This window comes from Hydra viridissima, unplaced genomic scaffold (assembly GCF_058129835.1).
Source record: "Hydra viridissima isolate aposymbiotic clone 2 unplaced genomic scaffold, HvirCarnegie_v1 scaffold_1, whole genome shotgun sequence".
NCBI classification, from domain to species: domain Eukaryota; kingdom Metazoa; phylum Cnidaria; class Hydrozoa; order Anthoathecata; family Hydridae; genus Hydra; species Hydra viridissima.
In genome coordinates this window covers 5,023,671-5,046,071 of record NW_028324300.1, presented here as the reverse complement: position 1 = coordinate 5,046,071, position 22,401 = coordinate 5,023,671, and the positions used below count along the sequence as shown (strand labels likewise).

At 28.9% G+C, this 22,401-nt stretch overlaps 2 protein-coding genes and 1 long non-coding RNA gene across 7 annotated transcripts; 1 reads left to right on the top strand and 2 right to left on the bottom strand.

The window, feature by feature from the left end:
* Positions 1 to 2,960: 2,960 nt before the first annotated feature.
* LOC149893003 (adenosine receptor A2a-like) lies at positions 2,961 to 5,715 on the top strand. The gene is made up of 3 exons (XM_090076971.1): positions 2,961 to 3,170; positions 3,343 to 3,552; positions 4,142 to 5,715. Exons 2-3 carry the CDS (start codon positions 3,345 to 3,347, stop codon positions 4,780 to 4,782), a joined length of 849 nt encoding a protein of 282 aa, XP_089933097.1. The 5' UTR covers positions 2,961 to 3,170; positions 3,343 to 3,344; the 3' UTR covers positions 4,783 to 5,715.
* Positions 5,716 to 9,914: 4,199 nt separating this feature from the next.
* Positions 9,915 to 12,130, bottom strand: LOC149893002 (uncharacterized). 4 transcript variants are annotated; one of them, XR_016449380.1, is made up of 4 exons: positions 10,810 to 12,130; positions 10,525 to 10,608; positions 10,344 to 10,403; positions 9,918 to 10,248 (listed from the first exon to the last, which is right to left on the bottom strand). It is a non-coding gene; the product is annotated as an uncharacterized LOC149893002 (long non-coding RNA). The 4 variants fall into 4 exon arrangements; XR_016449383.1 differs by lacking the exon at positions 10,810 to 12,130 and having other exon boundaries at positions 9,915 to 10,259; positions 10,344 to 10,445; positions 10,525 to 10,554; XR_016449381.1 differs by lacking the exon at positions 10,810 to 12,130 and having other exon boundaries at positions 10,085 to 10,248; positions 10,344 to 10,445; positions 10,525 to 10,554.
* Positions 12,131 to 17,051: 4,921 nt separating this feature from the next.
* On the bottom strand, positions 17,052 to 22,334 carry LOC145187432 (lysine-specific demethylase 8-like). Of its 2 annotated transcripts, XM_090081441.1 has the most exons (8): positions 22,021 to 22,334; positions 20,017 to 20,168; positions 19,612 to 19,781; positions 19,160 to 19,314; positions 18,639 to 18,803; positions 18,468 to 18,534; positions 18,011 to 18,052; positions 17,052 to 17,642 (listed from the first exon to the last, which is right to left on the bottom strand). In XM_090081441.1, exons 1-8 carry the CDS (start codon positions 22,332 to 22,334, stop codon positions 17,412 to 17,414), a joined length of 1,296 nt encoding a protein of 431 aa, XP_089937567.1. In that variant the 3' UTR covers positions 17,052 to 17,411. The 2 variants fall into 2 exon arrangements, with proteins under 2 accessions (XP_089937567.1, XP_089937574.1); XM_090081448.1 differs by lacking the exon at positions 22,021 to 22,334 and having other exon boundaries at positions 19,612 to 19,803.
* Positions 22,335 to 22,401: the final 67 nt, after the last annotated feature.

Below are 22,401 nucleotides of genomic sequence, written 5' to 3'. Positions count from 1 at the left end.
CATGGAATTTTATTTTCCATAACTTCAAAAATTGCTGCAAAATCAGAAAAAAAAAAGCATTTTTAAAAATTACTTTTTACATTCGAAAACGCAATAACATCAATTGTCATTACGGTCATAGAGCAATAGGATGGATGAGTCGGTCAGTTGAGTTCTTGTTTCTCTCACTCTTTGTTACAGGAATTTGAATATCCTTACATCGATGCTTGTATAAGAATCTGAGTTTGTCCCATTCAATAATCGTCCCATTCATTAAGGTTCTCCCCTACATATTGTTTTTTTCTTCTTGTTAGAGGTTATCCCTCCAGAAATCGTTTACAATAAAACCAATATTATTGCAAGATCAATAACTTGTTATTTTTCGCAAGTTGTAATACAATGCACGCATAAAAAACAGACAAGAAGAGACATGTTTTCAGACAAATCTGCATAGTAGCTCTTGCTACCCATGGTTGTAGTTATGCAAGTATATATTGTCATACAATGTCTTCATATACTTTTATAAATTTTCACACATCATTAATATGTTATTTCTCTCTCTTTAACGCACGTACCCTTTTGGTCTCTCTTCTTCGTCTGGTGGCTAAGATCACTAGGTTTTTATACAGCCCAGTTCAAAGGATATATAGCTGTTTTTTTCAAAGCCAAACACCTTTGCAATATTAGGGCGGAAGACGTATTGCGAGGAGCAGTGAAAGAAATTTCTTCTAACGGATAATCGTTTGATTACTTTCCAGCAAGCACACAACGTTGAAACAACGTTGAAACAACGTTAATCAATGTCGATCAACGTTATTTCAACGTTATTTCAATGTTGTTTCAACGTTGTTTCAACATTGTTTCAACGTTGTTTCAACGTTGTGTCAACGTTGTTTCAACGTTGTGTGCTTGCTGGGTTGATATTTTATGGACTACAAAACCGGGACAACTCTGGTCATGGGCATAATGTTGGTTGCCATTTTTCAGCTGGAGCGATTACAGCAAATATGAAACATGATATCAAGTTTATTACGTTGCAAATCATCAATTTATTTTTTAACAAGTTCCAATTTTTAGTTTCAGTTTGACTTTGATAGGTTTTTTTTTTTTAACTATTAAAAGTCTAACATACCTTAGTATACTCTAGTTTTCTATGGAAATGATGGATAGAAGTTTCTAGAGATCTCAGTCTGTATGTGTTGGGAGGTTAACAGAGAATGCAAATTATAAGGCAAATGGTAACTTTGATATGCTGAGTTACCATGATTTGATTAAAAATATAATTAACGTTTTTTTGTTGTTTTCGTTTTTTTTAATGTTTATTGTATTTTTTACTAGGTACATTATGTCCTACATTTAATAGTCTTATGTTAGACATAAGACCATTAAATATAGGACACAATGTACCTTGAACCACTGTAATTTGATTGTAGTAAATCTACAACGCATGTTGTTTCATCAGTTTGTTTTTAAATTTGGTCTGTGGCTTCCGTGAATGTGTTTTTTTTTTTTGTTTTGTTGCATAAAAGACTTCTCTTAAATTGTTACTTGGAGATACTTAGATACTTGAGATAAATACTTAGAGATACTTAGATACTTAAGATAAACACTTGGAGATACTTAGATGCTTGAGACAAATACTTAGAGATACTTAGATACTTGAGATAAATAGATACTTTGTTATAAAATTTTGTTTTACAATTTGCTCATGCCATAAACATCAATAATTTAACATAGCCACTGAATTTAAGATACCACCTAGGTCTAAAAGCAAAATAATATCCGAAGAACCTTTGAAAGAAACTGTTACGTCAAGGGTTGTTAAAGGGTTAATTTCAATCAGGTTAAGTTTTTTCAAGGTTAACAAGCTGAACATTGAAAATGTTTAAAAAATCATATTTTTAAACATTTTCAATGAACAATTCATTGTTTTCCAGTTATTACAAAAAAAAATGTTCAGCTTTTAAATTCTATAAATCAAATGGGTTTTTTTGTGGATTATTTTGTTGTCTCAAAATGTTCTATTTTGAACATTTACGCTAATGGGGAATGGCGTAATAAGCGATCTCATACAAGCGTGTTTAATGACAGAACGATTCAAAATTTAAAACTTTAAATTGAGTTTGGCAAACATCCGAATTAAATGCATGCGTTTTATGCAAAAACTTCCGAATTAAATTCCTGATTTGCTTACGTGTATGTTGACACAATCAACTTTTAATGAAAATGGGTTCAAATATTTATTGACCACCAACCACTATCGTTCAAAACTGCTTTTAACAAATAAATTTATGAAAACATTGCAAAACATCTTAAGAGTTTTTTTTATCTATAAGTTTATAGAAAAATCGAAAAATTCTGACAGTTTTTCTTTTTTTTTCGTAATTTTAAGCTGTTTTATAAACTAAAAACTTCAATCAATAAAAATCCATGTAAAACCAAAACCAAAATCACAACATTCTGATATAAACATTTTTTTTGGGCCTGGGTATGAAAAATTATATGCCATATTCTTTATATGAGTAATCTCGCGTCAATAACCCCCAAATCTTGGGTCGTAAGGGATTACTGAAGTAATTTTGTGTTTAAGCATTTTATTTAGGAGGATTGTAAGAAGAGGCCAAAAAATGTCGTTTACTGGAAAATGGCATTGTAATAAGCCTGTTTATCTAGTTTGAAAAACGACTATTTGTAGTATTTGTCATTATTATGTTAAATAGCAAAAAATAAACATAACAATTCAATTATTTCTTTTATTTAATTTACAAGAATTAAATTTTACGTTAACTTCAACTTAGCATGGATCAACACAACATCAAATCACTATAATTGATTTTTTTTAAAGATTTTGGCACTTGCAAATAAAAATTTTGGCGACATATAATAGAATAATGATAACATAGATAATTACAAATGTTTGGCAACAAATTAGAACTTAAAATCAGATTCAAATTAAGAATTAGAAATCCTGAAGACAGAAGAAAAAAAAGATCGGAGAGAAATAGTCCACTAAAGTTTAAAGCGAAGCAGTGATGCGAAGAATTAGAAAGAATTAAACGAAATTAACTCACTTTAAAATAAGTAACAAAATCAAATAAAAGAGGAGTGTAACACGCTGAACACCCGAACTTTACACTGTGATCAACTAAACTGTGTTAGGAGCTTTGAAAAACTGCACAAGCTGTAACAAGGTGCAACATGAATAATAGAAAAAAAAATCTTATAATGTCATATACTATTAACTGAACTATGCACTGTATGTCAAGGATTTTTTGCTTTATTATCCTCCCGCTGTTTAGAAAATTTTTCTTTATTTTTTTTTTGTAACAACTCTTTGTGATTCCTACTTTGAAACTTTTCTAGTGATGCCGTCAACTTTAGAAATACTTGAACTGACTATCCTGGTTCTGATTGCTTTGTTTGGAATCACTGGGAATTTGCTAATCATTCTTCTTTTCGCTTTTGGTGGAAGTCAAATAAAAGTTTACAGAAACTACTTTATTGTTAGTTTAGCTGCTGCTGACCTGATGATTGCGGGAGTTTTAGTTCCATTTTGGACAGCAAGTCGAATGCGTAAGTTTTTTTTAAAACTAATGATGCTCATAAACAAACATAATAATGCCTAATATTTTTCCTCGAACAAGTTTTCTCCTCCGAAGTTTTTAATTATCGATTTACAATCTAAACGATAATCAAACCTTAGCATGAGCAACAAATAACTAAGGGTCTGCGTCTCGGAATCTTTTTCTCGATATGAACTGGAACAAGCATAACGAGACGAGAAATGTCCCGGAAAAAATTGACGAATAAACTGTCCCGGAATAAAGTTATAAACCGTGACAGTAAATTTTCTTTCGGAATTTAAAAAGTGTGTCCCGGATATCATCGTCTCGTCTCGTCTCGAATAAAAAAATAACGAGACGCAGATGCTTACAAATAACGACGATTTTTTTTAGAGAAAGTGATTCATGTATCTAAAGAAGTAAAATTCACAAATGGCAAGGATAAGCATTACTCCTTAAAAGCAGATTTTTCATATCTCTAATTTTGAATAAAATTTAAAAGTTTCAATATATTTTTTATATTTAAAGTATGTCATTTTTATTTATAGTGTAAGTTATCAATATATGATGGTTTTTAGATAATTACTTTTTCGATTTAGGTATACATCTAATTTCTATTAACGCTTGGAAGTTCTTTGCAGCTTTCGATGTATTGTGCGGATCAACTTCAATACTGAATCTGACCGCTATAAGTTTAGAAAGATTGTATGCTATCAGATATCCATTGCGCCACTTTACGTTAACGCCGCTCCCATACACTGCCGCTATTGCTGCTACGTGGTATATTGGATTTATCTTATCTGGTGCACAATTAATTGTTACTTATAGCCATCAACACGAAATGATGCAATTCACATTAAGCATATTTGTACTGGTGTATGTGGTTCCAATTTTAATAATTGTTCTCTCTTATTGCATCATATTCTATTACGCAACCTCAAAAATAAAAGGGAGCTGTCGAGCCAGCAGACTAAAACGGGAATTGAAAGCAGCAAAGACAATCGCAATAATAGTTGGTTTGTTTATTCTTTGTTGGACTCCGTTCTTTGTGATAAATATATTAAGCAGATTTTGTAACCAGTGTGTCTCTAATAAACAATTCCCTAGTTGGGTCAACGCATCAAAAATCTTACACTACAGCAACAGCACGATGAATTTCTTTGTTTATGGATATCGAAGTCGCGATTTTCGACGAATGTTCCGCGATTTTTTTAAAAAAAAGCTTCAGAAAAAGTATTAAAGACCTTTTCCTTAGTATATATTCCCTTTTGAAAACTTGAGTGTCTAAAAGGAATTTACATAAAAACCTCATGGTCTCTTAGATTGAAGATAAGTTTGATTGGAGAAGAAGAGACATTTGATTGGTTGACAAATCTAATTAAAATCCATCAGCTCTATCCTTTAAAACGATTTTATGGTTCATTTCAAACCGTTAATATTGTCAAATTGTTTTCCCCCTAACCCTCAGATAATGAAACTAAGCATCTCGGTGTAAAATAACCTAAAGAGTTCACATTAAATACTTTTAGAATTGGAAATCAAGTCATAATTTGGCAACCTTACTTCATACTACGCTGCAAGTTTAATAGCTTTCCATTAAATTTCTGTTAACTCAAAGATATACTTAAAAATAAACAATTTTTGCAAGGAGAACGACATCTTAACGCAAAAAAATTTTTGTACCAACCTGCATTTTTTGTACCAACCTGCATTTTTTGTACCAACCTGCATTTCTTAATTTGGAGAATTAATAAGAAAGATATTATTTTTTATTTAGAAATTGTTAACTGTATTAAACAGCTGAAACCTCAACACCTTTGACTTGTAGAACAGAGAAACCTATACTGGATCACAACGCAGACCGAAAAACGCACAAAAATGAAACATAAAAACGCAAAAATAAAAAAATGTTAGGAAGAGTTTTCTTTATTGCATGTATTGCATACTCCCAAAGCTCATCATTAACAAAACGAAATATTTCACCACCATGTGACATTACAGAATACAGAAAAATGGCATTTCTAAAGATACATAAATTTTTGTAATAGCACAATCGGTTTAAAGTAAAAGAAATTTTACCGAAATTGAAGAAACCTAATCTTGAAACACTTTTATTAAAAATATATCTTGTTGTTGATACATCATTTTATTAAAAAATATATCTTGTTGTTGATACATCATTTCCTTTTAGACAAGAAACGTTTATGTCCAGTTCTCATAACACACTATAGTTTATGTCTAGTCTTTTTTAAATGTACATAAAGTGTTAAAATATTAAGATTAATTTTTGCGTTAGCACTTGTTGCTGCCACGTCCCACTCTATAACTCCAAAATAATATCTAAATACTCAGATTAAAAAAGTGCTAGAAAAAAAAATTTAGATTTAAGTGTAAAAGAGTAAAAGTTATATTTTCTTTGTTAAAATATTTTTTTTTTGATCCTACAAGTTTCAAAATAAAATATTTTAACAAATAACACTTTTATCTAAAATTTTTTTTCTAATACTTTAATTGGAGTGTTGGGATATTTCGGAGTGAAACATGGCAGCAACAAGAGTTAATACCATAAGTTAATCTTAATAATTATCTTTACTAAGACATTATAAAGTTTTAGTAGAAAAAAACTTTTTCAAAAGAACTTTGGAAATTAAGGTTCATTGATTAGCTAAACAGCATATTGAATATTTGGACATCAAAAAATCCTTATTTTAACTTGCATTAACTCTTCTACCAATCTCATTAGCTAATCTACCAATCTCATTTACTAATCTTATTTGCAAGATCTAAAGTATTCGCTTACTCCTTAAAATATTGTGAAGTCATCTACAGCTAAGTTGTAAGTTATCTTATTGAGAAAAGGTTTCTGACATACGACTTACTCATCTCTGAAGAGTTAAAAAAATTCTTGATATGAACTAGCTGTCACTATGAGAAGAAGCTACACAACCAATGAACTAGTCCTTTTTTAAAATAAAGTATATAATACGATTAAAACGTCTGTAAAATTGTGAACTGAGTTTACTTTAGTATTATTTTCTAAAAAATAAACATCAAATCAATTTTTATAAAACAAGGACCCGAACTTACTACCGATTTCATTGTTTGAATCAACATTCTGATAGACACAATATACTTTTATTTTGTTATTTGTTTCATAGAAGCAATTACAATTACAGAGGATTTAAATTTTTTTGGCATGAAGAACCATACTGAAGTGATTCGCGACAATTTGTAACCAGAAAGAATTTGTGGTTTTTATGGCATGAAAAATGGAATATATTTTGTGAAAAATTCAAGAGCGGCAGAGTAAAAAGAAATTTGTAGCTGACTGTTTTTAAGGCATTTTTGTTGTGTTCATTTTAATTAAAATTCTTTTGTAGATTTCTTTAAATTAGTTTGTACGAGTGAGGCTGTGTCCAGTAACTAATTTTTTGTACATATCGAGACCTAACGGTGAAAGAAATTTATTCATCAAGAAAATTCCATTTGTTTGAAGTTTCAGACTTTATTTAACTGACACCACATTTTACATTAAAATTTTAGTTACGTAAGAATTAGGAAAAAAAAAAATTTTCCGGAGCACGCTAACAATTATAGTAAAATTAACATTCGATGAATGCAATTAAAGGCAATTTAAATGCAATTATTGGCAGACATTTCGATTTACAGTCACATAAAGCGATTTGTTTTAAACACATTTGTTCAATCGACAACGTTTGTGTGAAAACGTTATCATCAAAAACGAATATCTTGACTTTATTATTTGGTACGGTTTTATTAGGTTCGATCAAAGAAATTTGTAGGTTTTTTAACGCCTTGGAAAATTACTGACACAAACAAACAGTGCTTCATTTGCATCAAAAATAAACCGTACGTTGCTTATTTTACTTTAGTTTCTATGGACAAACAATATTTACCACGACTTTTGTATTCATAAATACTATCATGAGGCTACATAACTATCCATGTCAAATAGAAGGGTTTACAGCGATATTTGTGCTTGGTATTTTACCACTTTGTTGATCTACTAATTTACGACGAAGACAACACCATCTTATTTTTCATCCGTGGTACGCATTGTGTCGTGTTGGGCAGCTAGTTTTATGTGGGCAGTGTTACCTCTTTTTGTCATTCAGATTTTATATCGAGTATGGCTAAGGTACTTTTTGCGGTGTGGACTGGAAGAATCGAAATAGATTCGTTGAGATTTATTTATGGGCTTTAATTTTTGGTTTCATCGTCCCAGTTTTTTACGTAATCCAAGCTTTTCCAAATTATTCCGATAAAAAAGAATTACTGACTTCAAAAACATTGTATTGGATTCCTAAGAGCAGCTTGTTTCAAATACTATTTTCTACTTTGTATTATTTTGGTCGCCGTTTTGTTTCCTTCAAATATTACCGTTAATTGGTTTCAATATATAAGTCAATGAATTTCCCAACGTTAGTGCAATGATAGTGGCAGATATATCTTACATACTCGTACCTAGAATGTTGGCAAATAGCTAAAAAGATGGCGGCAGAATGTCAAGCAAAGATGATGCATTATACTTGATTTTTAGATCGGAGGTTCCTATTTTGGGAAACTTTTCTGGATTGAACATTTGCTTGTCAAATATAAACATTAGCGTTCGAAGTGTATACATTCAAACTATAAATACAAGAATTGCAACGTACTTTACAACAAAATGTTGAAGATTTTTTGTTCTTTCGTCGTTTTTTAATACGTTCGTTTTTGTAATGTTTTTTTTTTCTGGTAAAGAATGTGTTTTTTTTTGTAAATAAAATAAATTTTTACAAAAAGTTATACGAAACATTGATTGAAGAAAAATAATGTTAAAGGAAATTTGTTTACAGAGGATACAGAGAAGGGAAAGCTAGGTGAGGGACAAGTCTTCGTTTGGGAGCATACGTGCTTAAGACAACGAATTCTGTCGACGTAAAAAAGGAAAATTGTTTTAAACAAGTGGGTTCAGGATTTTGGGCAAAAATGATTTAGAAAATATCACGGTGATCAGAGCCTGAGAATAATATCACTGTAAAATTAGGGTCCAACTGTGTGCTGTGTGGGAGAAAGGGAAGGAGAAGACATTAAAAAAAGTTTACTACGATAAACTAGACTAAAACTCATCTGTTGAGTTCTTATTTAGTGAATAAATCTTTTAACGTTGAAATGTTGTAACCACGTGAAGATGGCATCCCCCACAAACAGGGGGCCGTTGTCAACTTAACAAGATCGTAATTTTTAAAAGAAAAGAAAGTTTTATATATTTAAATTTTCTCCGATAAATTTCGATCTAGTTAAGATACTATTTTATACTACCCGATTTTCTGGTTAATATTGTTCCCAGGCTCCAATCACCGTTGTTTATTATAAAAATTATTTGATATCACGTAAACAAATTTAAAGTTTTACATTATGTAAAACTTAAATCCCGAATCACAATTATTATGAAAACCATATTTCCCTCTCGTTTAAACCAATTTTGATTTTTGTAAGTCGACTAAATACTGACTTTACGAAATCGAAACGCCAACTGCGACGAGAACGTAAATGTTATGATTTTATCGTAACATTTACGTCGTCGTCGTCGTAGCCGTTTTTAGTTGAAATATCGTTACGAAAATTACTATTAAAACTACACGGTATGAAAACGTGTAAAAATTATGTAAAATGTTAACGTTTTTAAAATTACTTCACGTTTTCAACACAACGCCAAAATTTTAATTTTCACGTCCGACCTAGAACTTTAAAACAAGAGTAGGGAATTTACCCCACTGATCTCTATAATAACCGGATAGCGCAACTCTGAGCAAAACTTCTCATTTTTTGACGCCAAAATCGCCATATTGGAAAGCCCCAAAAATTTAAATCCCGTAAGCTTTAAGTTCTGTTTTTCGGCTTAACGCCTTAATACGCTTATTAGATTTCAGCGTTCTGAGGCTTTCCAATATGGCGATTTTGGCGTCAATTTTAATATTAGAGATGCGCTATCCAGTTATTATAGAGATCAGTCGATTTACCCAGAGCACACGCTTGCGCATAATCAATATTTTGTGCAAAGACGTTGCAATTGCAATTTGCGTTTTGATTTCGTAAAATCGACCAAATATTTTTAAAATCTTAGTTACGGCTGTATTTATTACGGTGCTTTCGAAAATGCAAAAAGTGCTACTGGTGGATGTTTTTTTTCAAATAAATTATTTCCATTACAGTTCCAGACAGCCTCCCGTTAGAGGCCCAATGCTGGCCCAGTTCCGCTTGCCACAGCAACGCGATGCCGGCAACTGATCACGGCCCAATGTCAAAACGGCCAATGGCCCAGCATCGCTAGCCAGCACTGGCCCGGGATCATTTTCCAGCATTCGTCCGTGATCGTATGCCAGCACTGACCCGTTACTTTTAACCAATATACATTCACTAACGCACTATTATTAGCCATTTCTAATGTGATATCGCACAAAAAGCAAATACAAAAGTAAATATTTTTTGATATTTATTCCAGTTCAAATTGACAAAAATAATTTTAAATAGTACAGATATTATTGATAGATTGAAATAGTGCTATTTATCAAACGGGTTTTTTCGTTCTTCTCAAGCCTTTCGTCCACCATTTCGATCTCCTGAAAGCTGAAAATACTCTTCAGCCAACGCTCAAACTCTTCGCTTGATGCTCCCGAGTTTAAATGATTTAGTTTTACAGCACCTAAATACAAACTTTAACTTGACAAAATTATAAATATAACAATTGAACACATACAAATAAATATATATTAAATAAAAATAAAGATTTCTTCTTACCCAATAAAATCTTTTTCTTCTTCAAGTTTTCCACTGAAATAACCAGCTCTTTTTTAACAGCTGTAAAAATCAGGATCTCTTAGAAAATTCATTCTTAAAATTCTAGTAAAATAAAAATAAACATTTACAAAAATAACTTAAAATAACTGAAAGTATAAATTCTAAGCATATTACTACTAACCAGTGCAATGAAGTGTTCCTTCACTCACTTCAGAATCCGTCTGACAGATGAACATCGATTGAATGTCAATGAAGACCCTGAAAACTAAAATTAAGAAGAAAAAATTAATGAAACTGCTTATTTTAACAATAGGTTAATGTGCATTTTATTGCATATACATACATATATATACACATATAGTTATAGTGCATTCCAAAAATGAGGAGAGTGACCATTGACAAAAAAATTTAATGAATATAATACAAGTATCAATAAATTACAACCTTAAAAGTTATAAATTACAACCTTTAACTTAAATTCATGACTACATTGTAGTGTACATATATATACTAAAAATACCAAAGTATCTCAAAAACCTAGTGCAAATAAAATATGAAATCAAAAACAATTCATTAAACATTTATGGGAATCAATTCTATGCCAATTATATTTACCAAATGTAATTTCTCCATTCAGCAGCTATTGAATGCATAAATATAGACAATGTTGTTATAAAACTGTTATTATAAGAAAGAAAATTACTTAAGACACAAGTAAAATTAACCTAAATAAGTTAAATATTTCAATTACTACCTCATATAAAACTATGTATGAAATAAGCATATTGATTTTGTCAGTAATAATGTAAGAAAATAGACTTAGTACAGATTTCAACAAATTAAATTATAACAAGTGAAGTAAGGGTGAAACAACAAAACTATCATCAACTTGTTGAATACACACTTGAGTATTCTGTCATCTAAAATTGCAATGTGTTTAACTTTATCTAAGTGTGATACTAAATGTGATTCTTAACAGACTTAAATCACACAGGTTTTTTAAAATTAAAACCTTGCAAAAGACACAAAACTGGCCAAAATGATATTTTGCTACTTTTAAACACCACCACCAAAAATAATCACCACCTGCTTGATATGCAACTATAAAATTTGTTGAGTTTTTTAAATAGGCAAATCAGGATGAAACAGACAGAGAATACACATTAAAGATGACAAAGCAGTCAGATTAACACTAAACTGAACAGCCCAATCAGCTAATAGGGTAGTCAAATCTGATGAGAATATTTCATCATCATTATTACAACTAAAATTTAAATATGACCAAGTTCAGTTTCAACATTAACATTGTTATCTGAAAATATATTAACAACAGTTCCAAAAACTGAATCATTATTATCTACAACTTTTTCACTTATAGCAGGAAAATTGTTTTTTCTAGATATGTATGAGGGGGTAACAGTTATCTCACCAAATGAGTTTTGTAGATTAAATATTTCACAACTGATATCTTCATTAAATATTTGTTTCAAGCTTTTTAAAATAACTCTAACTATATATGTAACAGAACAATACATTATCCCGAAGTTAAGATGGAAAAATATATAAAGATTTAATTTGGATGGTTCACTCTTATATTGAATTGCTAAAATGAGAAAAGTAACAATTGACAAAGTCCTTTCATGATTATAATGTAAATGACAATAGATTACAACCAAGGTCACTTAAAATGAGTTTAAAACTAACTTAAATTAAATAAGATTATTTTAATGACAAGTAATAATAAAGGAGCATATAATAATAAAAACAAAGATAAATTAATAACAGCAAAAACAACACCAAAAATAAACATAATAACAATATATATATATTGTTATTATCTTTTCTTTGTTGTTGTTATGCCATTATTTTGTTATCATCTTTATATATATATATATATATATATATATATATATATATATATATATATATATATATATATATATATATATATATATATATATATATATAATATATGAACTTCAATAAATATGAATTCTCTCAATACTAATTTTTTATTTTATCTAAGAAATTTTCGCTAGATTATTGATACTAGCATCTTCAGCTTTAATTACAAATTATTTATTAAATTAAATTACAAACAAACATTAATGTCACAAAGTGACATTACCATTAATATCTAGTATAATTTTTTATTTTATCTAATAAATTTTCGCTAGTATCAATAATCTAGCGAAAATTTATTAGATAAAATAAAAAATTAGTATTGAGAGAATTCGTATTTATTGAAGTTCATATATTAAATTTATTCAACTCTCATACAAGATGTCGTCATTTAAAAAATATATATATATATATATATATATATATATATATATATATATATATATATATATATATATATATATATATATATTCACACACACAAACATATATATAAATAATATAAAAAAGGTGTTAATTAAAAAACTTCATTATCTTACAGTTATTGTGATTAAAACTTTATCTTCTAACCTTTAAATTGCCTTTTCTTTAACCATTTCTGTTTTATTGTTAAATCAATATCTTGCATGAATATTATTCAAACTGTTTAATATAAAAACATAGCTAACCTTTATATAAAATAACTGTAATGATGTGTGCTAACATAAGTGAAATTTACATTATTTACATCATACGACATCTAAACTTTTTACAGTAGTATTTACTACTGCAAGAGTTAGGATGTAGCAATTGCAATTCTAATTACAACATAATTATACGTTTTAAAAAAAAAGCAACATTTTTTTTAATAGCAAACGTACATTTGCTATTATTATTACAATACGTTTTGTAATAATAACATAATAAAAAAACAACAGCAAAAGCAAGAAATTTGCGAAATATATCTTGTAAGCATTTGTCTTCGCGTCTATAAAATCATAATGGCTGACGCAGAAAATATTCAAAATAATGGCGGTTATGGCAAAACGACATTCGGCCAAAACTCTGTAGCCGCCACAATCGGGCCATTGTTGGCCCAATATCAAATGCCATCGCAATGGCGTACGACTACTCGCCAGAAGCATGCCAGACTCGGGCCAGTATTGGCCCGTTACTAGTCTTGTCGTCACGGCGTGCGATGATTCGCCGGAATTCTGGCCCAGTGTCGTAGGCTGTCTGGGTAGTTACATTATCCTGAACAGTCTTATTAAACAAATCCCATAAATCCCATAAGCTTAAACTGCTACCACGTGATCAAAGGTTCTGTTTTAAAACTGGGGACAGCCATTTTGATAGATTTTTTTGTTGACGTGTGAAAATTTAGAGTTTGTCGGAAATTCGCATGGCTCGCTGATTTCTGCGGCCTCTTTAATGTAAAATAATGAGTTGCACGTCCATTTCTTTTACGTCCATGATTCAATGAAAATTTTTGTAAAAACTTACTTTAGGGGCTGACATTGCATGATAACCGTTATTACATGTGTAGTGATAAACGCATTTAAGGAACTTGCTAAATTAAACCAAGGACGTATTAGTAGATGGACGTTCAACGCATTGTTATACATCAAAGGTGCCGCCAATTAGCCAAAACTATGCTTGTTACCGTCAATTTTCTAAATTCATGATACAGATACTCCGACTTCAACCCGTCAAATTTCCGTCAAAAAACCTCCCTCAGTAAACCCATTATAATTATGCATTACAGAAGCTTATGGTTATAAAAGACAAAAAAATTAATCAAGAATAGTTCACAAATCTGAAAAAGGTTGATTTGAGCTATGAACTTTGCTTAATAAAAATTTAGCTGTGTTTAAACATTAACGTCTAAAACTAGGCTTTTGCAAAAAGGCTATGCTTGGTTTACTAGAATGGATAGAGTAAAGTGAAACAAATTTTCCTTATTAAATTGAAGCTGCTATGATATACTTTAAAGGTCGAAAAAGATATTTTTAGTGTTCTTTTCACCCCACTCTCAGATTATGCTTCCCACTTTAAGGTTCAAATCAGAGAGTATTTCTTATTTTTGTCGGAAATGTCGAACTAATTTGCCTCGCTTTTTTTTTCTCTTGAATTTGTGATTTTTTTCTTTCGTGAACGACCTAGTTAAAAAATTTCTTACTTTCGATACCTAAACTGCATTTTGTCTAAAGGTATTATAACTAAAAGCATCTTAAAGTTCATAAAATACTATTCGTTTCAGGAGTTGGAAAGATATATAAAGTATGTATTTTTAATGAGCATTTTTGTTTAAGCATTTTTAAACTGCCATGTAGAGCTACTTTAAGTTATAATAATCTTATTTTTTTAATTATTACTGTTGTTACTAATAGTAACAACAGAAATAATAAAAATGATAAGACCATACTTTTAGTTGCATATTCTTAAGCCTTCTACAAGTGATGTATAGCCTTATTTTTAACCTTTTCTAGATATTATATCAAAAGAAGTAATTTTGTATTCATATTTATTATCTCATTACAGGATAAATAATGAGTCTTCATGAGGAATATTTAAAACATTTATGTAGAAAGTGTGGCTGCATAATAAAGCAGGATAGTCACTATCAAATAAAACTTGTTGTTATCTATAAACAAGCAATTCTTAGCTTTTACAAGCTGGATACCTCAGACTATCAAAAAGTTCATCCTGAATATTTATGCAAATCATGTTATATTGTCTTATACAGGTTAGATTTAAAATCAAAAAAAGGCTTTGAAGTTGAGAGGAATGATAAATTCTTCACTTTTTCTGAACACACAAAAACCTGTTATGTACGTAACTCACAAGAGTTGGAAGAAAAAAAAAGCACATGTGATAAGTATTCATCAACAGTCAAAAGCATTTGCATCAAAACATGGTTTTGACTGTTACAATGAAAATAACAAAAATTATTTTGTAATAGTTAAAATCAATAGTTATCGCCAATCAAATGGCATGTATTGTCTAATTGCTTTAAATCGTGAAGTGCCATTATCCATTAATATTAACAAATCTCTTCCAGATCAACTAAATCTTCAATCTGCTAATATTATATTCTCCAGCATTTCATGCATAAACATCTGTAAATGTAATAATGACTTCCACTATCTTTTTTTCTAATCAGAAATAAATTTTCTGATTTTAAAAATTTCCGAAGCACATCAAATGAGGATGTTGGAATAATTGAAACGAAAGAAGGCAATACATTTGAAAACTTATTAGACATAAAGGTTGTTCATTAATATGTTTAGAAGTCTGTTGTGATTTTAGTACCATCTACCATACTAACTTGGCTGTAATGGAACCCAGGTTAAAGAGAAATGTCAATCATCTATTACCTTTAACTAGCCATTTTTTAACTGTGTACATTTTCTTACACCAGTATATGTAAAAAAATGTAATAAAGACAACTTGCATTCTTCTATATGGAAGTTCAATAGTACATTACAACAATTTACAGTTTTGAATAATTTCTAAAATCAAAATTAAGAGTTATTACAATATTTTCATAATCTGGGAGTATTTGCAAATATAAATTAGCACCTGTTTAGGCGTTAAGCTCCACAACATGTGAGTATAAGCACACCTTTAGTGGCAATTTAACATTTCTTTTCATGCTTTTTAAAATTCGATTCTCTAAGATATTTATTGTAACGTTTCAGACAGGTAAATTTAGTTATTAAGCGTTCTTCTGTTTTTTTCAGCATTTTGGTTTCTTCTGCAATCAGCTTCTCTGTAGGAATTGCTGGTGGTATGAGCTCCAATTCAAAATCCTCTGATAACAATTCCGCTAACTCTTCAAGATCTATCTCAATAAAATCATCCACAACTAATTCAATTTGGTTATCAATACTTTCAAGCAAAAAAGAATAATCTTGATTAATAGCAAAGTTTTCTGTCATACTCATTTTATGTATCAATGCTCAGTAAAATACTTTTAAAAATATTTTTATTGGATAGTCGAGACCATCTTTTTCCGACGTCGAAAAAAATAAAAATACTCCCCGGTTTCGCAATTATCACCTATTGTTTCGCTTTTGTTATCTAAACAATAGCGTAACACGCATATCTTTTTTAAAAAACAATGCGTTGAACGTCCATCTATTAATACGTCCTTGATTAAACAAAATTGCCGTAGTTTAAAAATCAAAAGTGAGTAATTAAAAATTAGTGATTTTCTCTTACAACTTATTTTTCTAATCATGAAGATATTTTCAAATGATTATCATAATTTTCAAGAACTTTTCAAATCGATTATCTAATTTTCAGGAAATTTTCAACTCGATTACCTAATTTAACGAGTTTTAGCCCGAGATAAAAAGTTTAAAACTTGCTTAGACTGATGAAAAGCAAATAAAATTGTAGTCATGAAAAAAAAAAAAAATTACGCAGGGAATTTAGTTTATCGTATAAGAATAACATTACGTGGGGAATTTAGTTAATCCTATAAGAATAACAGTATGCGGGGAATTTAGTTTGCGCCGATTTAATTTCTTCAAGAAGTTAGAATGGAAATATGCATCCTCTACAAATCTAACAGTAATAAACATTAATAATGAAAAATAATAACTTATATCATATTAAATATAATTATTACCTTATTACATTTATAAAAAAATAATTGACAGTCTCTGCTCGACAAATTTGCGAAACTTGTTAGTTTAGTCTCGTTAAACCAGTCATAACTTCTTCGAGTTCACAAGACCAAATATAATTAACAACAACAAATATATATTAAATATATGAAATATATAATGACAATTGCTATTGAAGAGAATGCTAGGATTACCATCATAAACATTTCTTTTCTTCATAGTTTAAAATATTCATTAATTTTCACTACAAATTTTATTTTGTTTAAAAATAAGAGCACAATGTAACTTTTTAGAAATTTTACATATTTTTGTATATTTCAAACTTTTTCTTCCCAAAAAACATACTTTTTTCAATAGTTATAACTTAATCTAATTATTTACTTTAGTTACTTATATATGTAAAAAATGTTAAAAAAGAAAATGTGCTTTTGTAATAGAAAACTGAGAAATTTGAAAAGATTTACACTGTTATTAAAATGCTGATGCAGCTAAGGCATCGATCTTCATATCGTTTCAATCACAGTTAATAAAGTTTTTAAAAAACTTTAAAAAATTAAAGCTCATTTTTTTCATCGTTTGGCAAAACTTCCTTTTCCACATCTAAATCACTTTCGTTAGAAGCAATTACTGATTCTTCACTATTGCCTTCTTGCAATACACTATCTCCATATCCTATGAAACCTGGAAAGAATTGAGAAAGGTATCTCAAATCTTCTTCTGTCAAAAGATCAACTTCTTCCATTGAATACAGTTTGTCTTTATTTTTATCAATTAAACGCAGAACCTAGAGAATTATAAAACCACAATGCAATGTAAATTCAAATCCAATGTAAATTCAAGACAAGAACAAAAGTTTGGTACTTGATACATGGCAAAACCACATCGACAGAAAATTGATTTTATCAAGTTTCGATTTTATCAATTTCAAATTTTTCATAAACTTTACCAACATGATACTTCAAAATTATTTTTTGAAGTGTCACGTTGGTAAAGTTTATTTTTTAAAATTCAACTAAATTTGAATTTTCACGTAAAAAAGAGGTCGGAAATTTTAACGTAAAAAAGAGGTCAAATGTTCACGTAAAAAAAGAGGTCAAAAAAAAAGAGTAAGAAAGAAATAAAAAACATAAAAAATGAAGTTCATAAGACTACCGATTTCACTGTCTGTGTATCAAATTGATCTCCAAAATGTTTCTAAAAAAAATAAGAAGCTCCGTTAATAATCATCTATCACACCACTATCGTCACTATAGCTACCGTTACACGTCATTATAATTACTATAATCACTGTTAACGCCATTAACCTCACTTTAATCACCGTTATTTTGTTCTTATCGTCGCTATAATCATTACCATGAACAAAAGCATTCTTTTTTTGCATTTGAAACGAAATTTAAGGAAACAAGTAATTCGTTTACAGCACTTGATACTCGCAACTTTAAACGAAATTATCTGTAATCAGGAAATAACTTTAGTTGGTGCCCTCTCACTAGCTCTGTTCGACGTTCTTTTCAAACTTGCGATTTTCTCATATTAATTAATGTTTACTTACAAATGGATATTTAAAATGTACTTCAAGCACATTTGATTATGGTATTACAACACATACCAGTAACACTTTTGCCATTTCTAATCGAGACATCTCCTCTACTTTCATATCCAGCTTTAAAATAAACCTAGAAAAAGAAAAAAAAAAAAAAAAACAACATTCGAAAACATTCACAACTTTCAGAGTTGCAAAAAACAATCAGAGAAAATCAGAGGTTAATTGTAAAGTTACTTGATACTGTTGAGATTACGAAGCATCAACTTGTCGAGAGAGAAAGATACATTTTCTTTGTATATTTTACACTCAGTAAAATTTAAATTTTTCATAGGATAGAACCACAAATTAACTGCCATATTTCTCTGGTTGTCGGAAAACGAACGAACTTGGTGATACCACCTAAATTTTTAAAGATATTCTGACGATGTTTACATGACAACTCCGTCAAACTTGATGGCCATTTTTATAAATTCGTCTTAATATCAATTTTAAAATAAACAAAGCAAAGAAAAAAAAAAAAAAAAAAAAAAAGCAACAATCAAAATAAAAACATCCACCGACAAAAATTTGTTTAGAAGCGGAAAAAACAACCGAACTTGCGTTAACATTTTTTCAAGATTATAAAATGATATCAAAACAACCATCGAGAAATAAAAAAATAAAAAAAAAAACAGCGAGAAACTTTAGTTCTGTTCAAGTTAACACTGTTTTTACCATGTACCTAAAATAAAAATTATAAAATTGCAAAACCTTACATTGCAGGTATAAACAAGCAATCGCCGGCTTCCATTTTTGCTTCCCACCAAGGTACATTAGCTATACCTGGATACTTATTCAAATCTACTGCATCGACGTCAACTTTACTGTGAGAAAGATCATCAGCATCAAGGTCAAAATAAGATCGATATTTCTAAACACCCCAAAATATATTTTTAATCACCCCTAAATATATATCACCGCTTAGCATCATTAATAATACCATTGAAGTAAAAACCAGTTTTATCACTTGATTTTAACTAGTCATGTCAAGATTGAATTTCATTAAAAAATTATAAGTATTCATAAGGTATCTAGGGCTTAACTAACTTTTAATACTTTGATAAAAAAAAACATTAATAAATTTTAGTGGATAATGGGTATTTGTAAGAACATTATGCTGAAAATATTTAAACTATTTTTTACACTATGAAGAAGTAAATTTCTTAACCCAATGTGCCATATAAAGATCTTTTTTGCCACTAAATAAGCAATTTATGTTATCCATGTTATCAAAATGTAAAACTGATCTTGTTCCTCCGCTTGAAAACCACATAACAACATCACTTATGACATGTGCAAAACCACCACAACACACCATTGGAAGCAGCCGCAAATCAGCTTTTGAAAAAACATAACTTCTCTAAATATATTTGTAAAATGTGAAAAAAATAAAAAATAAAAATAAATAAATAAATAATCATTTTCCAATAATAATAAAAAAAATATTTGTTACTAAACGAATTAAACCTGACAAAACTAAAATTCTTAATTTTAATTTGTAAAACCATTATAATTCATATTGTTTAATCAATTAAAAAGAGCTAAAAAAGTTAAAAACTTTTTTTTATCTAACCTCTCATTGTGGCGGGAAGGCTATTGACCATGTAAACATCAGAACTTTTATAATGATCAAGGAATCTCTTTAAAGTCCATTCTAAAAGATTGTCAGAACGATTCTCTTTCTTGCCTTCTTCTATAGCGCACTTGACGTCCCCAAAAACATTTCTAACAAATAAAAGTCTCACTTATCCAGCTGCAACAATTTTAAAATTGAGCTTTGTTGGAAATTAAATAGTACATTAAATAGTAAACATTATACTAATGTTTTATTATAAAATTATATCATAATTACATAAAACCATTTTGTACTACTATATTGTAAACATGTACTTTATATGTAACTTTGAGATTTTTTTTTTACTGAAGCTAAAATAATTTTAAAAGAAAGAATAAACATCATACAACATAATTTGCATCTGCTAATCATCTACTATCATAAAGTTTGAACAAGAAATAGCTATTTGAATAGTAGTCCTCTTTGTAACAATATTTATCTAAATATTGAAACACTGTTGTGCTCTGCAAATTTAAATTACATTTCTTTTCGACTCTATCTTTATTGTGAATTATTTTTCATTTCAAATGTTAATTTTACAAATCATTTTTTTGTGCAATAAATAGAAAAACAAAAAGCAAAAAGCTGTGTTCAATCTTTGTATTTAAATAACAACGAGAATTACCATTATGCAATTGTAATAATGAACAAATATTGCATCATTCATCATTATGATTAAACTTTTACACATTATTTTTTAAATACAAGAAAAGGTTAGCTGCATGTGATGTATTCATTTTTTTATCTTTCATTGATTTTATGATGTAATTTAAATTATTCAGGAAATAAACTTGTATTTTGTTATCACTTTTCCCTCATTATTGTATAAAAGTGTTAAAAAAGGTTTAGATTTATTGTAAAGTCTTCACAACTGATACACACAGATAATTTTACTGATTATTACCATGATTTGTTATTTGACAAAAAAAACAACTAAATTTGTTAAGATTCGGAGAAATGTTGGATTACATAAAGTATTTTATGGTTGTTTAAGCTCCTCTAAACCAATAACCCGCGAATTATTCCAAACTTATCTAAAAAGTTTAATAGTTTAATACTTATAATAACTTACAAGCTATCAGATTTATCAGTAAACTCTAGCAAAAAGTAAACAATATTGACAAGGAGAGAGAAAATTGTGCCTTTAAACCACTTAAAAAAGGAAGAAAAAAAAGATGGAATATATATATATATATATATATATATATATATATATATATATATATATATATATATATATATATATATATATATATATATATTGAATGATGTATGTAGTGAGCTGTATATATATTATGTATATATACAGCTCACTACATACATCATTCAATATTTTAAACAGAAAAATCTTTTTGAAAAAGTTGTCTTGTTTGGCTACTTTGAGAAAATCCCTTTTAACATTTTAAATTTTGTATTAACAATGAAATTTTTTACAGCTATTTAAAAAATGTGATCTTATAAAAAGATTTATAAATACAGTAAATTTATAAATATAGAAAAATCTTGATATAAATAACATCTTAATGAAACTCTACTCTGTTTTTTACAACTTTCTTTGTTATAACAAACTCGAGATACAAAATATTTCCCTTATAAGGTTATTTTATCAAGATTCTTTATGGCTGGGAAATATTTATCATAAATATTATTTAGATTTTTATAGTCATCTTCCTAATAGAATTAAAAACATGTTTTGTAAACTGCTGATTGTTACTGTTGATTACTCTAGTTGTTAACCGTTGTGCATCAGCAATTAGAAAATTTTACTGACTTGTGTATGTTTACATTTTTATCACTGCATTTCCAAAATCTGCAAACTACTCTTTATAATATTTATTATTTTCAAGTTAGACTTATTATTTTATTTAAAGAAAAAAATAATTATATTCTGTAAAATACAAAGAGCAATTATAATAATATGAAAAAGATGTTTATGATTTTTTAAGATTTTATTTAATATACCTTAAATATTCATCTGTCCATAATTTAAAGGCAGGCATATGATTGGCTGCATTTTTGAAAACAACTGGTTGGCTAGCAAGAACATACTTCTCAAAAAAATGAATTGTGCTGGGAAACTCATATAGAACATCAACATGCCCTTCACTATCGTGCTGCATCCCAATCTGCTGCAAGTGCCCTTTTTTTATCTCAATTTTATTTTCAAGATTATCAAGGTGCCAATGATATTCTTCAGATATCAGACTTCCACAAAAGGAAAGCAGGAAAAAAGAAGAAAAAACCGAAGACATTTTCAATAAAGCAAACTTCATCATTTTTTACTTTGAACATTTTTTGTGAAAAAATAAATATGTATAATTTTTTGAGCATTAGAACACACAC

What these genes read in the sequence shown, in the direction of transcription:
- LOC145187432 (XM_090081441.1), bottom strand. Translation starts at nt 22,334, where the DNA reads ATGATGAAGTTTGCTTTATTGAAAATGTCTTCGGTTTTTTCTTCTTTT. An exon ending in CCTTCCCGCCACAATGAGAG is followed by an intron (nt 19,782 to 20,016) that starts GTTAGATAAAAA and finishes TTTTTTCAAAAG; the next exon opens with CTGATTTGCGGCTGCTTCCA. An exon ending in ATCTTTATATGGCACATTGG is followed by an intron (nt 19,315 to 19,611) that starts GTTAAGAAATTT and finishes TGGGGTGTTTAG; the next exon opens with AAATATCGATCTTATTTTGA.
- LOC149893003 (XM_090076971.1), top strand. Translation starts at nt 3,345, where the DNA reads ATGCCGTCAACTTTAGAAATACTTGAACTGACTATCCTGGTTCTGATT. An exon ending in TTGGACAGCAAGTCGAATGC is followed by an intron (nt 3,553 to 4,141) that starts GTAAGTTTTTTT and finishes TTTTCGATTTAG; the next exon opens with GTATACATCTAATTTCTATT.